The 18,262-nt window shown below is 43.2% G+C and overlaps 1 protein-coding gene and 1 pseudogene across 2 annotated transcripts in view; both read right to left on the bottom strand.

Moving 5' to 3' along the window:
* Blmh (bleomycin hydrolase) overlaps positions 1-18,262 on the bottom strand; it is a 40,973-nt gene that overhangs the window by 10,605 nt on the left and 12,106 nt on the right. For both annotated transcript variants that reach the window (XM_028866797.2, XM_037201593.1), the window contains 5 exons: positions 9,780-9,935; positions 8,786-8,944; positions 8,618-8,685; positions 7,019-7,136; positions 3,664-3,733 (listed from right to left, as the gene is read on the bottom strand). In XM_028866797.2, coding sequence (XP_028722630.1) covers positions 3,664-3,733; positions 7,019-7,136; positions 8,618-8,685; positions 8,786-8,944; positions 9,780-9,935 — 571 coding nt within the window. The remainder of the gene's footprint in view (positions 1-3,663; positions 3,734-7,018; positions 7,137-8,617; positions 8,686-8,785; positions 8,945-9,779; positions 9,936-18,262) is intronic.
* LOC114691608 lies at positions 1,313-1,465 on the bottom strand (annotated as a pseudogene).

Raw genomic sequence — 18,262 nt, 5'->3', positions numbered from 1 at the left:
ACAGCTTATAAACTATTTTACCAGATCACCTTTTTAAAATAAAAAATAAGGTGGCAAATCCTACAGTCTTTTTCCTTATCTCACTAAGAGATCCACCTCTGATACAATCCAATAACTAGAATCAAATGAGGCCAGCATTTCAAGCAGGGGAGGAAAACCCCTGTGTGGGATGCCTGCTCGACATGAATTCCATTTCTCTGTAGCACAGCAGACTGAACACTGACACCAGTATCAAGTAGCCCAACTGGTACAGCAAGGCAAGACCCTTCCTTCTGTCTCTTTTGGTCAGAAGGAGCCTCTGCCCAGTCTGTGAAACAGATTATCTGATTTACTCTGCAGTCTCTGGGTGGGAAATACCAGGAACATGACCAGTGGATAAGACTGAAGCCAGACCAGGGCAGAGAGCAAGGGCAATCTGCCTACATAGCTTTGCTTGTTTACATCTAGCTTATAGTACCAAAGCCACTTTTCAGAATCATGGATCTTAACAGACAAAAATCCCATAGAAAACAGTTACAAACTGTTAACAATGTCTACAGAAACAAGACTCCAGGGTCCCACTTCACACAAATTACAAGGCCTGGCTCCCCAGGGCCTGCCAATGCCCACCAGGATGACAGACAGGAGGACCTTGCTGGAGTAAACATATGTTGTCAGCAGATAACACACTGGTGCTCTCTAAAGGCCAGGCAAGCGTGCCAATAAAATCAGATCATGTTTTTCTTCCTTCCTGGTAAGTCAGAAAGGACATTAACAAGAAACACATAAGGGTTATTTATTTTGGCTTTGAATGAACTATTCCTTGGCCATCCCCAGTTCAATCTCTTATCTTTGAGGCTCTACAATCTCAGGCATTTTAGCTATTTGAGAACAACCACCCAAACAGTATTCGGCCTTCACTAAACAGCGAAGATCCCAGAGAGTGTGAGCATGAAGACCCTGGTTCTCTCAACACAGCAGAGGCTGTGGGACTGAGAAGTTCAACCTCTACTACCCAGGGCACAAGGGTCCAGCTGCAGGGGAAGCTAGCAAAGGGCCAGAACCCTCTGGCTTCAGAGTAGTGACCACACGAAACACACAACACTCTCCAGCCTCCCTTACACCCCAAACCCAGTGACATCACAATGAAAATGCCCAAAAAGCAAGCTGTGACTTTAGTCCCTTCTTGGATGGAACCCATTTACAAAGATGGGACAGGAGCCAGAGACGCTCACCTGAAGCAAGAGGAAATGACTGGAACCCAGTATTTTAGGTTTGCTGCAAGTGATCCAATCCTTTGAAACAAGCATCCCTTTCTTTTTTAAAAATTAAAATGGGAGACGCATGAACACAGCCCCAACTTCTACAGATTATGCACGTGAGTTTTCTGCATTTGGGGAAATTGCAGGGGATCAACACTGGAGTACAAAGGATAAGCCTCGCTCTGGGAAACCATCTTTCTGCATCTCCCCTGCCGATAACATAAGTGTTCATTTCTTGTGGGATATTTGTACAATGTGTGAAAATGTATTGCTGTGACTGGCCTAATAAAAAGCTGAATGGTCAAGAGCTAGGCCGGAGGTATAGGTGGGATTTATGGGGAGAAAAATGAAGAAGAGGAGGAATCTAGGCATGTGGGAGACATGGGGAGGAAATAGGAGGTGCAAGATGGAAGAGAGGTAATGTCACTTGATAGGATGTGGATTTATATAAATGGGCTAATTTAAGTTATAAGAGCTAGTGGGATAAACTTAAGCTAATGACCAAGCTTTCATAATTAATAAGACGTCTCCATGTTGTTATTTGGGAGCTGGCTGGCGGTACAGAGAAAGACATGCTATATCCATTTCTTAACTATCATTGACTTACAGATTTAACAGTCACCTTCACTCTTTTTGCTAGCTTTGTTAAGGCTTAAAGCCTCTACTCAATATTTAAAGCAATTGTATTTGTATTAACATGAAATTGACCTAATAAGAAATCATGCTTTTTAAAGCACTGCATTGTAATTCATAACAGTGAACTTAAAACTTACAGAATCATAGAGGAGGGACGTGTGATCACCAAATACTGACAGAAGTGTACTAGCAGGGTTTTATTTGTTTATATAAACACGGAGCTGCCGGACTTCTCACGGTCCCCAGGGATGGTTAACCAAAATCTACCAGTGACCGTTTTCACAAGGAGAAGGAAGAGAGTTGGAAGGGCAGTTAACAGTCCTCAGATGCTGGCCATCATAGACAGACGGGGCTATGCTGCTCAGTTAGACACTGAAGTCCTGTCAGGATCAAAGCAAGTTCCTTGGCTAGTCTCAGGCAGTTTCCAAATACGAGCAAGAGAAGCACCATCAGGTCATCTCCAACCTCCTCACCCCCTTCAGCTTCCAGCCTTGGACATAAGCATTCTGAAGAACACAGTTGGAAAGTCACTATTCTAACACAAGGAAGGCGGAGATCAACCCTCCCTTCTTCTGATCTGTTTGGTCCCTGTTGGATGAGATGTGTACTTAAGCTTGGTTCTAAGTGTCTATCTTGTATCTCTGGTTTCCACACTCACACCTTTCATTCTTGTAAGTAGTCTAATAGGCTATGTGGTTAATGTTTTCTCCCAAAGTAAGGAAGACAGACGATGACGAGAAAGAGCAGGCCACAAAATACTACCAGTCCACACATGTACGTGGTCCTATCGCACGTGACTACAGCTACTACTTTAGTTTTACGATACTGGGGACTGACCTAGATAGGGCCTTGCACACCGGTGAGCACTCTCTACTGAGCTATATCCCCAGCCCACTTTGGGGATTCTGTTTTGAAAAAGGGCCTCACGAAGTTGCCCAGGCTGACTGAACTCTCCCACAAGCTCAGCTGAGGTAACAGGCTGTGCTACTGCGCCCGGCTTTCCCTCTCTTTCTCCCTCCTTCACCTTCCCTGCTCTGTCCATTCTGAGGACTGACTAGGTAGGTCCCGTGCCTGTTAAGCAAGCACCCTACCACTGAGTTATATTCCCAGCCCCCATTTTCAGCTTGAAGCTCTAAAATTTAAAGCATAAAAGCAGCCTTTAAAAAGCTTTTATATATCAACAAAACAATCTCATGGTTTCCAAGAACATTCCCAACTATTAATCAGGGGTCAGTTAGAGATCTTAATTTTCTTTTAGTTATCCATATTTTAAATTTTCTACAACTTGTATATACCTACTTATTCTGTTTAGCCTTGCCACTGTAGCTTACTCTGATTTCTACGAGGGTTGAACTTGCAGTATAAAAAAGTTTTAAATGGTAACTTTAGGCTTCCTAACTTAAGAAAATCCTAAGAGCTCCCTACAGAAAGTTTCGTTTTGCTAATTCCATTCTCCCCTTTGGAAGGCTTCTTTCTCTAATATGCTGGTGCAGAGACCAAAATGTATGAAATGACACACACCAAGGACTCACTACCTTCCATTCAACCAAGATGTTCTGTCACAGTCCTGCAGAGTCAGTGTGGTGTGGAACCAGTAACAACACACGTTGGTCTCAGTACATGGAGGCCATGGGAACCCTGGGGCAAACAACAGCCTGCTGTTTTCCTGTAGAACAGTGAGCCAGAGGCATGAGTACTGACAAATCCCTACACTGGGACAGCTTTCCACCCGGAGAGGCAGAGGGCAGCAGACCCCAGGTTCGCTGAGTCCGTGGTTGAACCTTACCTTTGTGGCCGTGGTCTTCACCCCAGGAATTCTCTACTCTCCATTTCAGAAATACACCATCCTGATCATCCTGCCAGAAAGTGAACAACAGTGGACAGTGTGAAATGAGATTCTCTTAGCTGGTGTCACATCACTTTAGGTCATCTCAAACTGCTTAGAGGACTGTAAGGAGCAGGGCCATATGTCACCAAGAGGACACTCCAATATTAGTGAATTTTAATCTCTTGGATGTAAAAATACAGTAAAATAAGAAACACTACCTCTTTTTTGTTTCAAAGATTTATAAATTATTTATTTGTGTGTGTGCGTGTATGTGTGTGTGCACACATACGTGCGCACACATACGTGTAGGTGCGAGCAGGTGTGAGACCCTTTGGAGCTGGAGTAACAGGCAGCTAGTTAATTTCTGAACTTCCAACCATGGGTGCTGGGACACAAAATCTCATCCTCTAAAGAGCAATAATCTCTCTTAAGCACTGAGCCATCCCCCTGCACCCGAAATCCCCTCCTTTATTTTCTATTCTACACAGGAAAGAAAAGGCACATGGGCCGGCTGGAGAACTCAGTGGGTAAAGTACTTGACATGAAGCCTGACTACCTTGGCTCTCTGGAACCAAGCCAAGGCGGATGGAGAGAAGCCACCCCTCAAAGCCCAAAGCTGTCCCAGGAACTCCTGCTTTCACTCACATTCTTTGAAAAGCATCCCATTCATTTCAGGAAAGATTCTAAGACCTGATCAAAGTTTTTAAAAAGCAAAACAAAAATATGATACCAGTTTTCTATTTAAGGAAACTAGGTAATGATACCCTCCCAATGTGTTTTTACTGATTCAGTTACATGAATACTGAATTTCGTATGAGATTGAATGGCAAAGCAAAAATAAAAAGAGCAATCTCATACCAAAGCCCAGCCAGTTCAGCTGTTCTCCCTCTTCTGTCCTCATTCATAAACTCAGCTCAGTTTTCATCTTCCTAAAGAGACAGTGACACTCACCAAAACCCTCATTCAGTCTTTATTAGAGACACAGAGAGGGACAAAAGGCAGGCTCTATTTGGGAAAAAAGTTTTCCTCGTGTTTACCCAGGACATTGCTAGAGTCAGAACAGTTCCCATCCCTGTAGCATGAGAAGGGCACTGACCCTCGTATCATCTTCCAGTGATTTCAACTGTCAGCTCCCACTTGCATGTTCCTGCCCAATGAGTGTCACCCATGTGGGATTCCATCTCCTCTGGCTTTGCCCACCCCAACACTCTACTCTTAGCAAGTTCCTTAGATCTCAGATTGAGCCAACAAATCAACCGACAGGCATCCAATACCTGTGCTAATAACGCCGAACCAGCCATGTTCCCAGCTTGTTAAATGTCTGCTCTGCTCTCTACCCCGCCCACTGTAATCCTCTTCTCTTCCTCCAAAACATCACTGTTACAACCACATCTGTTCACCTGTCAAAGTCTGACAATGTCTGCTCTTCTCTTTATCTTAGCAGCACATTCTTGTAAATGACCTAGGTCAAGTTGTCATCTAGATCACATACAAATCGAATGATACACGGTCCTACTTCATCGAGATTCCATGAAATCGTCAACACAGAAGGATATTTTAGGAATATATCACTAGTGTGCATTTACCTCAGTATGATTATTAAAATATAGTTCAAACTAGTTTTAGTGATCAAAAACTCGTAATGGTAGGAAAGAAAACTTTTTTCTTTCTCTCTCTCTGTCTCTCTTTTTTTTTCTCTCTCTCTCTTTAGCCAGGCTATTTAGCTATAGTCTCTCACTATAGCCAGGCTGGCCTTGAACTCATGGCAATCCTCCTGCCTCTATCTCTTGAATGTTAGAATTACATGCATGAGCTACAATGCTTGGCAAATGTTTTCCTTTAAACAAAAAAATTATGTGTAGGAATGTACTGTGGCATGCTGTGTGAACGGCTTTTCTAATCTGCAAAGGCAACAGCGATGAACTCCACACATCTGTCTGTATCTTGGTGTGGCGACCTCTCTACCTATAGAGCTAAGAAGATTCAATGATGAAGAAAATAGCTCCCTGGCTGGAGACCTCCCCTTCTGTACCAATTTAGGGAAAGCACATGAGGATCAGGAATGACTACTGGCTGCCTAATTAGTTCAGGGTGCTTTACACACCACAGTGTGCTTGAACTAAAAAAAAAAAAAAAAAAAAAAAAAAAAAACCCTCAGAACATCTAAGAGTCTTATTACTTAAAGACCAAACCCTATAACTTATATAAATGTAATTAAACCTCTAAGAGCAGGTTTGGGTTAGAATTGTTCCATTTTGAGGCAGTCTTGAGATACAGATCAAACTGGGACCTAGCACGCAATCTGCCTGCCTCAGGCTCCCCAGGGCTGGGACTGTAGGAGCACACCACTACAGCCAGCTAAGATCTGGATTTGAATAAGAGAGCACAAGGTTCTGAAACACTGTGAGGTCAAATGAAGTAGCTGGAAGGGATGGGAGGAAAGTATACAATGAAAGCTCCATCACCTTCAGCTTGCCTACAGAACACACAAAACAATTCAGACAAATGGCTCAGAAATATGGAGAATGGTTAAGAAAGTCTGGCATAACAATATGCCAGGTACTTCTGAATGCTTTAGTGATCATGAATCTAGTGGGCAGCATAGCAAAAACAACCACAAGAGATGGCTTTCCTGAAAAGACTTCCTAAAGGAATTTAGGTAAGGTAGCTAGCCTGTGAGTGCCTTTCTGGGGACGGTGCCGGAGACAGAACACGTTTGCTTGTAAGGGTAAAGAGCCCACGTAGCTCAAGCCTTCTCTTTCCTGTGTTCCCTGACCATTCCACAGCCTAGAACGGAGTGTAGTTGTGAAAGAGTCCAAGAAACAACAAAACCATCATTCACAGAGAGCTCAAAGCATTTACATCCCAATTCCTACAGCTATGTAAATCCAGTGATGGGCATGGAGGCCACAGATGTTTGTGTACACCAGTAACCTGAGAATGTCACTGAGCAATGCAAAGAGGGTGAGTCTGAACAAGGCCATCCAGATGCTTACTCTAAGAGCTATTTCAGTTTCTTACATCTTCTCCTAGGTTCCTTTACTAACCCTCCAGATTACAGGAAAGAAGTTACCTCTTTGCTTCTTGCTGGTCTAAATTTTCATTCTCACAGTATATTATTGTTTTTATTACCACTGAGCACGTAGCCGAGCACCAAGTGACTGACACAGGAGCATCCTATTTGGAAGCTAACATTCAACAGAAATCAAACACAGAATGCCTACGGCTCTGCTGGACTGGCAGTCTGCAGGAGCATGTGGATCCACTTGTGCATCAATAGCCCAATCAATTAGTGGCATGCTGGGGGGCCTACCTTCTCTGAGACAGCAGTGAAGGTCATGGCGTGGGTCATGAGTGACTCACCGAAGGCCAGCCTCTCAGCTTTGTTCATGTTCTTCAAGGAGACACCAAACACTAACTCATGGTCATAGCTGTAAAAACAATGACAGAGTAAACTAAGGAGAGTGTAGCCAGCTTGACTTCGCGAGGACACTGAGCCGCCCAGCTCCAGACAGAGGACTGGCTCTGCAGAGCACTGTCACACAGAACCACTATAGAGACTCCTAACGTGTTACTACGGCATGCAGGACAACAGAAGACGACCACATAAAACTCTCAATAATAAACATTGACAGTTCAATTTGTACTGTTATTTTGAAAGGAAAACTTAATTTTGTTTTTTTGTTTGTTTTTGGTTTCTTTTTGTTGTTGTTGTTGTTTTTGTTTGAGACAGGGTCTCTCTACATAGCTGACTGTCCTAGAACTCACTCTGTAGACCAGGCTGCCTCCTGAGTGCTGGGATTAAAGCTGTGCACCACCACCATAGGCAAGAAAACGTTCTTTTAAAAAAATGAAAGCTTTTAAAATAACTTCTTTGTTATAAAAATGGTCTCTTTTGAGTTGGTAGACCCTCCCAGTTACTGAATCAAACCACTGACTGTGGAATTAATTACTTTATAGGCAGGATCATATGTATATGTATCCCAGGCTGACCTTGAACTCACTATATAGCAGAGCTTGACTTGAAATCTTGATCCTTCCTGCCTTCATTCTCCAAGTGCTGGGACTACAGGCCAGTGCCACCACTTTGCTCTGAATGTGACATTTAAACATATAAATGCTAAAACATTGGAGACTAATTTCAAATATAAAACCACAAAGTTTCACCATTAGAAGTTTCTTTCCTTTTGTTAAATATTAAGACATTACTCCTACTAGTAACATTTATTTAGGGGTAAATCTAAAATGATGTATTTTATTTTATTATTTTTGTAAAGATTGCATTCGTGTGTCTGTGAGAGTATATGCCACATGTCTGCATCAGATCCCCCAGAGCTGGAGTTAGAGGTGGCTGTGAGCTGTCTGACATTAGCTGGGAACTGAACTCAGGTCTTCTGCTCAGCCAGCTCTTCAGCCCCTAAAATGATGTTTTTTAAAACCAAGGAATTTTGTCTGATTCAGCTTGGAAATGAACCTTCAATGTCACCAAAGATGAAGGAGAATGATTTAAGGTAAATATATAAATTAGTCCAACTTGTCCTGAAGAGAAAATATATAAGGCATCAAAGTAAGAGAAGCATTTAAAGAAAGATCATTAAAGAGCTCTGGAAAGTCTCTCATTTACACCCCAAATGTGCCGAGCAGCTTTCCCGACGACCCACTGCATGTTCAGTGTCTTTCCACACAGGCCAGCATTTTAGGAACACAGTGACTTCTGCTCTAGTACATCTTGGTTTCCTGGGTTACAGCAGGTACACATGTGCAGTCTCTGCCAGGAGCAGATGCAGAGAAAGACCCACCCTTAGGCCAACCTCAGTGTCTCGATGAACCTCAGCAGAGGCATTTCGTACACGAGTGCACGCCAACAGCAACAACCCACAAAGAACTTTCTATTTGAATTCCGGGCACTCACACATTCATGTCACTGAGGCCCAGCTTGCCATTGAAGTGTTTTCCAACATCACAGCCAAACCACACAGCCTAGAAATAGAAGAGAGTCAACATGAACCAAACAGTGAAAGGAAAGCAGCAGCTATGTTAACCCCATGTGGGAGACACGGAAACGTAAGGCAGTACTAACCTCTCCATCTTTGATGGAGGCAGCAACCATCTTTTTCAAGAAGTCAATGGGCTGGTTGTTATACAGCGTTTTTCTCCCTCCAACCATATTGCTCAAGTAGTCTACTGTGTACAATCTATTGTACTTGTGCTGGGGCCGTGGGTCATTCACAAAACAAATCTTTTGAGATCAAGAACATGTGTATTAGAGCACAAGACCAAGGGATGTCAAGCAAGACACAACCCTCCCTGCTAGGCTGCTATGGTTACAAGCTCATCACCTCCAACTACAAAAATAAACACTACAGCCACAAGGTAAAAGTAACAAGCAAAATCTGGCCAAACACATATAAAGAAGGGTACTGCATATTCTAATTAGCACAAAGAACACACTTGAGAGCTGTCTCTACTTGTCTTCCCTATTGGTAAAAACTGCCCCCCAAATTAATTCTGTCATAATGCATAGAATACATAAGGTGCCAATCATGGAACATTGCCACAGGCCCTTCCTCAAAGTGTAAGAGAGGCTCAAGCAATGCAATTTTCTTGGAAGAGGGCTGAAAAGCCCATCAAGGAAGGAGGCCCTGGTCATCCTGCTAGGCAGATGCAGAAGAAGGAAGAAGAGCTAAGAGTGGACGCCTCCTTTAACAAGAAAGTTCCCAGAAAGGCCAGAAGATTAGGGTGTTCTGAGCCTATATGCAACATCCAATATACCACCATTTTTCTTTGTCCTGAGATTGATCTGGACCCTGCATTACAGGGAAGAAGGTTGGAGATGTGGGAATAAGCTGACTCGGCCTCGAGTTAGAAATTCTCTGAAGAGAACCACTGGGGGAAAGTGATCCTGGTGTGCCTACTTTTGTTAGGTGCATACAAACTTCAGAGACTGAAAACAAAAAGTGTCTTTAACATCTAGTTTGACAGATGCACACGTTAACCTGGACATCTTATACCCTGTGTGTAAACAACAAACACTTGAAAGTAAATAGCCAGCAGCACCGGTACCAGTCTCTAACCTTATCTTCCATATTGAAGAGTGGCTTCACGTGCTCCTGGTAAAATTGCAAGGGTGTGATGGGGCCAATCTTATGGTAATTTTTATCCTTGTCTCGATACTCCCAGGTGAAGGTCTCTGGTGGGTTACCCAAACAGATGCACACCACTCGGAATATCTGTAAGAGAAGGGGTGATTAAGGGTTTCATTTCCACAAGCCTAAACAGCATTGAGGAATTAACAGCCATGTTTCAAACCCAGAAATTGCAAAAGAAATCTTCTACTGCTCCAAGATTCAGAAATTGTCACAGTCAACATCAGTTCAAGCACTCTGAACAATACAACTCCAAATATGAATACAGTAATATTCTTAGCAATGTGTTGCAAATTAAATTGCCTTAGCTGAGAAACTTGCCCACACCAGGCATGGTGGCACACACCTTTAATCTCAGCACACGGGAGGCAGAGGCAGGTGGATCTCTGTGAGTTCGAGGCCAGCCTGGTCTACATTGTGAATTCCAGGCCAGTCAGAATAAATAGTGAGCCCGTCTCAAAAAAAAAAAAAGAAAAGAAAAGAAAGGAAGGGAAAGGGAAAGAAGGGAGAGAGGAGGGAGGAAAAGGAAGGAAGGAGGAGGAGGGAGGGAGGAGGAGGGAGGGAGGGAGGGAGGAGGAAGGAAGGAAGGAAGGAAGGAAGGAAGGAAGGAAGGAAGGAAGGAAGGAAGGAAAAGAGAGAAAGAAGCTTGTCCACCACTAATGCCCAACAAAATCCAAGTTGTTACTCTGCTAATTGCTCATTTGGAACCTCTAGCTGCCCCAGCCCAATCCAGAAAGCCCCATTCCTGTCTCTCTCTCCAAACCCCACCTGCTCAGAGCCTCTGAACAAAGGGAAGGTGCCCAAAAGCCCAGTTCCACATTCTGGGAGGCTACTGTGGGGAGGGTCGTCCCCCACCCCCACCCCTGCTAGGAACTTGCCAGCTGCCCAAGTCCCTGCCAAGCGCTCAGTTTCTGACCATATGTGGGCACAAACCCAGCTTGTGGTGGACCCGTCATCATCCTTACCTACAACCCATAAAATCTCCCTGCTTTCGTTTGGGGGCACAACTTCTTTGGCCTCTATCTCTGGGACTGGAGAACCTGCCCAGGAGTTGCTCTGCTCAAATAAACCAGTTATAGTTTTTCAATTTGGATTGATCTGGCTTACTGCATCAGCGGAGAAACTTATGGGGGTGGGAGAGCGGGAAAAGGAAAACCTATTACTAATGATCTGATTTTTTTTTTTATGTGTATGGATGTTTTGCAAAGTTGTGTATGTTTGTAGCACGTATGTACCTGGTGCCCACAGTCTAGGAACGGTCAGATCCTATGGAACTGGAGTTCAGACAGTTGTGAGTTGCCTCAAGGAACTGGGAGGAGTATACCTGGTCCCACAGCAAGGGTAGCTGAGCCGGCTTTCCAACCCTGCTAAAGATTGTTGGAAAATACCGCACTGTTTCATGATCCTCTTCCACTCTCATTCGCGTGTGTGTGCGCATGTGTGTGTGCGTGTGTGTATGTGCGTGCGTGTGTGCGTGCGTGCGTGCGTGTGTGTGTGTGTGTGTGTGTGTGTGTGTGTATGCTTGCATTAATGAGGATTGAACCAAGGCCTTATTCATGCTAGCTAAGTACTCTGAACAATACCACCAGTCCCCAAAGCATTTTTTAAATACTTATTTTTACTTTTAATTATGTGCATATGTGTGTCTGTGTAGGGAGGCACAGGTGCTGGAAGAGACCAGAGGCATCCAATGCCAGAGATAAAGGAACTTCTAAACTGCCCCATATGAATACTGAATCAAACTCAGATCTTCTACAAGAGCTCTTAACCAGCCCCAAATAATATATTTTCTTAAAGCTATAACAAGACCTTTGTGTTAGCATTAATAAAATTTAAAAATATGATTGTGTTACTTTCATTTTATACAAAGAAAAAAGGAATAAATACTTTGTACAAGGCCAGAATATATAAAATATTTCTTTCTCTTCTCCCATTTCCTTGTCTTTTTTTTTCCTTTGAGAACACTGCTGTGGTTGTTTGAATAAGAATGGCCCCCGCAGGTGCATACATTTGGACACTTAGTCACCAGGAAGTGGCACTATTTGAAAGCATTAGAAGGATTAAGATGTCTGGACTTGTTAGAGGAAGTGTGTCACTGGGAATGGGCTTTGAGGTTTCAAAAGCCCATCCCAAACCCAAAGTCTCTCTCTGCCTATGGATCAAGACATAGCTCTCAGCTGCTGTTCCAGTGCCCGCCTGCATGCCACCTTGCTTCCTGCCATGGTGATAGTGGAATAAACCTCTTACTAGGCTCACTTAGTTACCGATAACACTCTCAAGGTAATCTACTCATTCCCTCCCTTTTCTCAGATGAGATTGTGAATCAAAGAAATGAAGTAATCTACTTAAAATCATAGAGCCGGTAACTATGAGATCACGATCAGAACTGAAGTCACGTGCTATTGCAGAAAAATATTGCTTCTTTTTTTAAAGCTACAAGCTTTAAAAAGGGACCATCTACCAAAGGCCTACTGTGTTGTACTACAATCTATATACTGTAGCTCTCAATCCTCTCAACAAAGATGGCAGCTCTTACTGTCACTTGAGAGAGAAAGCTCAGGAAGTAAGTGGCATCCTTGAAGTCCCAGAGCCAGATCAGAACTGAGTTCGGACTCAACTTTTAAAATGCTATAAATTTACCTCATGGCTTTCTGGTTTCATAGAACTTTTCTTCTATAACACAGCACAAGGCTTTTAAGAATAAGAACCAGTAAATTGTCCTCTGACCTCCACACCTGTGTTGCAGAATGCTTGTGCCCACATGTACACGTTCTCAGGGAAACGTACACACATATTCTCTCCTCTCCCTGTTAACAAAAAGAGGAAGTGGGGGGAAGACCACTCCATCACGGCTATTTTGTGTCCCCTAAGCACCTCAGCCATGCTGAGCATGTGACCTGGATTAGCAGCACACCTGGCTCCTTCTCCACATCACCTCAGGGTAAATAATTTTAGAAGCATCACTTTCTTAGTCACTTCCTGTTGAGAATTCGATGAAACTTGCCGCTCACCTCCTATAACAAATCCACACTCCACGAACTAATTTCTCTGTCTTACTTTTGTCCACATGCTCAGGAAGTGTAGCATGCCCTACTCTTGACTATGGGGCTCAATTCCCTGTTTTAACATACACAGAAGTACCCACAATCCAGAACAGAATGGGCCCTGGTTCTTTTTTAGCAAACAACTCACACACTCTCCCAAGGTAACTGTCATTCGATTGCTAGAGTCATGGTTCATTTCTTGCCTACTCTTAAACTTCATACAACTGGATCACAAAGCAAGCTCTTTGTGTCTGGTTTCTTCTTGTCAACATGCCTGCAGGCTTCACTAGTGTTCCGTGCATACAAGCAGTTTGTTCTTTTTTATGATGATTCCACTATCTTTACAGGAGATTAACCTTCAAAAGAGACGTTACACTTACTTTTCATCCTGTTCTGTTCTGTTTTCTGGGAGAGAAGAGTCCTTTATTAGGATTTGCTGTGTGCTTTATGAGCTTGCCACAGCTGGACATCAACCCCCATCCTCTAATACTACATTCTCAGGCTGGTTTCCGCACAGCAGAGAGGCAGAGCGGCTACAAGCAACTGTAACTGAGTTGCCCCAGCCATGGACTGTGAGCTCTGCCTGGGCCTCACATGGATCATACAGCATCTTGGATTTGCTCAGTGCTAAGACTACAGAAGGCAACTTTAGGACTCTGTCACCATGAGGACATTACCACTGATAACTAAGGTAGAGACCATGATTTGTATGTTCAACTGTTAACTGCTAACATGTATGTATAAATATCTTTCAGTGAAATTGTTCTGGTCAACTACCAAGTTATCCAAAGGTGGTGAATCCACCACTCTCTGGCCAAAATAAAACAGAGTGAAAGATTAAGACAACTAAGTGAATTTCTGGTTATTTCTAAACATATTTTAAAGACAAGTAAGAACAGTTTCCTCTCTAAGGTGCATTGTACCTTATAGTATATTCTCTCTCTGTCCCTAAATATCCAAAGTAAAAAGTATTAAATTACTACCTCCTCCCCAAAGCTACAACTGAGGCAACACACACACAGACACACACACACACACACACACACACACACACACACACACACACACACACACACACACACACACACACACACACACACACACACACGAAGGCATCAGAAGAAATTTGGCACTGGTCAAGATGGCTCAGCAGGTCAGGGCACTGGCTGACCAAGCCTGAGGATCTGAGTTCTATTTTCAGAGCGCACATCAAGGCGGAAGGAATCAACTCCACAAAGCTGCCCCCTCCAGCCTCCTTATGTACACCATGGCATATGTCCACCCACAAACACAGCATACACACAAGCATTAGTAAAATAATAATAAACTGGGCAATGGTGGCACACACCTTTAATCCCAGCACTTGGGAGGCAGAGCCAGATAGATCTCTGTGAGTCTGAGGTCAGCCTGGTCTAAAGAGAGAGAGATCCAGGACAGGCACCACACAGAGAAACCCTGTCTCAAAAAACCAAAATAAATAAATAAATAAAATAATAATAAAGTTTTTTAAACTTTAAAAAAGAAGTCTGCATTTATGTTATCAAACTGAATTCTCTAGTAAGCCCCTTTTCAAGACCATAGCTACCCAGTTGCTCACCTCTTAGAAATCTAAAGCTTTTAATCAAATATACACGATATGGCTGACAGCACTTCCTTTTAGATTCTAGAAAATTTCTTCAACTTAAGATTCATAGTTTTGCAAGCCAGGAGTATCACACACCTTTAATCCCAGCACTGGGAGGCAGAAACATGCTGATTTCTGAGAGTTTGAGGCAGGCCTGGTCTACACAGCGAGTCCTAGGACAGCCAGAGCTACATCAGTGAGATCCTGTCTCGAAAAACAATCAATCAAAACCACATGGAGTTTTACCAACCAGTTGTTTGTCACCCCTGAACCATCTGTACCAATGTGAAGGGGATAATTTTAAGGAATATTCCAAAGCATCATCTCGAAGGCTCAAGAGACTGTATTTTCTTGGTATGTAAGAGTCTCTGTTTGGAAATGATGCTATTTCCAAAGGCACAAAAAAATGACAGTTAACGTTGACTATCCAAGTCTGCTCTCTGGTGGACAAAGCAGGAGTGTCACCCGATTCTCACAAAACTGAACTGACATTCATGACGTAGAAGATATTCCTCAGAATAGAATTACAGTCAGAATCCACATGAAGGCACTGGGGAACGCACCCCCCACCTCTGCTTCTCCCTCTGTCTTCTCCATGGGGTATTACACTTTGACATTGTCTCTACCTACTACAAAGTCAGCTAGAGGTGGGAATTCCTGTGACTTGTTCACTGCCAAGTCTCCAATGCCCAGAGTACTATGTCCACAGAATTTACTGTGTGTGCCTTCCAATTGTGATTTCAGAGCAAACGGGTGTACAATCCAACCTGATCTAAAAAAACAAAACAAAAAACTAACACAGTCAAGGCAATGAGCTTAAGCAATGTTGGCTTTCCAAAATACTGGAAAGCTAAAGGCTTTCAGCACAGAGACCCCTGGACCTGATTCTACTCTCCCAACCCCCCAGCCAACATTTATGTCGTCTTGTTCATTTTTATTTTTATGTTTAAAAAAAATAAGCCAATGCATTTAGCTATTCTTCTCAGTAATAAGTTATTGGGAAAATTCTCTCATGTCTTTGACCCACTGAGACCGTTTTCCCTCGTACCTTTGGAAGAAGGCAGTCAAGAGAAGCCATGCTGAGCATGGCTACACGTGTCTCTTAAGTCCATCTGGCTTTTAATGCTTGATTAATTTAACTGCTAATTAAGTTGGAAATTTAAAGTACTCTTACTCTGGGAATGTGTAATCTTTGTCTACCAACATATAACCCTTCAGAAAAGCTGAAGTCTGTATAAGGAAGATCAAATTCCTATCTCTAGCTAAATATATCTTCTAAGGGGGCTCAAGAGATGGCTCAGTGGTTAAGAGCACTGGCTGCTCTTCCAGAGGACCCAGGTTCAATTCCCAGCACCCACATGGCAGCTCACAACTGTCTGTAACTCCAAGATCTGATACCCTCACATAGACATATATGCAGGCAAAACACCAATGCACATACAATAATAAAAATAAATAATTTTTAAAAAATATATCTTCTAAGAAGATAGAGTTTAAGTTTGTAAAAAAAAAATCCTCTTTTAATCAGCTTCTAAAACTATTTTCCTCTAGCAGAGATTTATTTTCATTGACTTGTGGTCTAACATGGCAAATGGCATAAAGAGTATAAGGAGAGGAAAAAGGAAAAAAGGCACAAAAAGCATGGGATTCGGAACAAAGCACAGCCCACCCGCCTCAATGTACAGACACCAGATGGAGCCGAGTCAGCTCTCATGCACACGGCTGCATCTGGAAGACAGAGAAGCTGGACAGGTGAGGGAGAAAGGATGTACGAGGAGGGCAATCATAAATATTCCCAAGGTGAGAACTAGAGAATTGAAAGTCAACCAGAGGGAGACGAGGAATGAATGAAAGGTTAGGAGAATGAAAGGTCAGAGGAAACTGGTAAATCTGAAGATTCAGAGGCTGGAACTCTGCAGAGGTGGCACAATCTTAGAAGCACTGGTTGTCAGAAAAAAATCAGAAAAAATCTAGAGCACAGGGAAACTTAGTTACTTCCATTGTTATAAAGTACAAAGCTACAATGCTGTTTTGTTTTGAGATATTGTCTCACTATCTAGTAACTCAAATTTGCAATCCTCCTGCCTCAGCTTCCCAAGTAGAGAGATTACAGATATGTATCACAGTGTCTAGCTTGCTACAATGTTCTTAAGAAATCAATTACCGGAACTTCCTACTTTTGCTGATGGAGAAACAAAGTTTAAAGGTAAAATGAACCACTGATCAGTCTGGCCACAAGTCTTCATAAAGGCAGTGAATTTGGAAGGCAGTTCAGGAGTTCAATGAACATTGGAGAAGCATGGAATGGACCTTTGTGACGAAGCCATGGAGGAAGAGGACAGGAGAAAAGCACTTCCTACTGCTTCCTGGTGGATAAGATGGAATAAGATGCTTAAAAACAAAAAAACACTACCTAAGTAAAGAGAGCAGATACACCCTAGAGGCATTACATCTATCTTCAGACAGAGGAAAGGCGTGTAAGGCACATGCTGGAATACACAAGGTAAATGCTGCTCTGGGATGCTAAGAGAATGAGCTCCTGGGGTAACAGTGTTCTTGAGATGGCTTCCAGAGCAGTGTGTGAGTTCAACAACTAGAAACGCAGACTCCCCTCCGCTGCAAACCTACTCAGTCTGTAGTTTCTGAACTGCTGTACACAGACTGTGAAACTTTCTAAGTACTTCATTAGACCAATCTATCTCTCCCTCCTGTCAAATCGTCTCAACTACTATTTCTCTCCTTTATTCTTTCCCACAATTTCCCTACTCCTGATTTAACTGATAAAAAGCTTTTCCTCATATCTACAATCTTCCCTCAAGACATCATGACATCACCAAGATATCTCCCCTTCCCTGTCTTCCACACAGCTCACTGGCAAGTCCTAACACCACCCCTTCCAGACAAACCCAGAGATGTCGCTGCCTAGGAGTCGCACTCTCTAGCCTTACCCAAACTGCTATAACCTCTAACCTGTGGGTTACAATTAACTTTCCATCTAGTTTCTCTATTTCTCTATTTCTACAATCTGTTCTCAAAATACAGAGTGAAGGCGTCTCTCTGTCCCTGTCTCTCCGACCAACACACACACACACACACACACACACACACAAACACACACACACCCCTACCTTCCTTGAAACAGGCTTATATATAGCCATACTAGCCTCAATCTTGTGATTTTTCCTGTCTCAGCCACCCTAGCCCTACAATTACAAGTGTGTGCCACTATGCACAGCTTCAGAGTAAAAAATATTTTAAACAAAATATTAGCTTATACTCCCTAAAGGCTACCTTACTTAGAATAAGATGCAAGCTCTTCACCACAGCTCTGGGTCCTATATTAAGCCAGTTCCCATTCCCACTGCGATCTGTCCCACTCGACCCTGTCCTCACTGGATCCCACCCTCCCAGACTCAAGCCACAGTGGCGCCTTCTTCTTCTTCTTCTTCTTCTTCTTCTTCTTCTTCTTCTTCTTCTTCTTCTTCTTCTTCTTCTTCTTCCTTCTTCCTTCTTCCTTCTTCCTTCTTCCTTCTTCCTCTTCTTCTCCTCCTCCTCCTCTTCTTTTTCCGGTTTTTCCGAGACAGGGTTTCTGTCTAGTTTTGGTGTCTGTCCTGGATCTCGCTCTGTAGACCAGGCTGGCCTCGAACTCAGAAGCCTGGCTCTGCTCCAAAATGCTGGGATTAAAGGCGTGTGCCACCACCGGCCCGCCACAGTGCCTTCTTTCTGTTACTCAGGAATACCAG

Source organism: Peromyscus leucopus, chromosome 8b (assembly GCF_004664715.2).
Source record: "Peromyscus leucopus breed LL Stock chromosome 8b, UCI_PerLeu_2.1, whole genome shotgun sequence".
In the NCBI taxonomy this organism is placed as follows: Eukaryota; Metazoa; Chordata; class Mammalia; order Rodentia; family Cricetidae; genus Peromyscus; species Peromyscus leucopus.
Note: the sequence above shows the minus strand (reverse complement) of the source record. Positions and strands in the feature narration are given on the sequence as shown.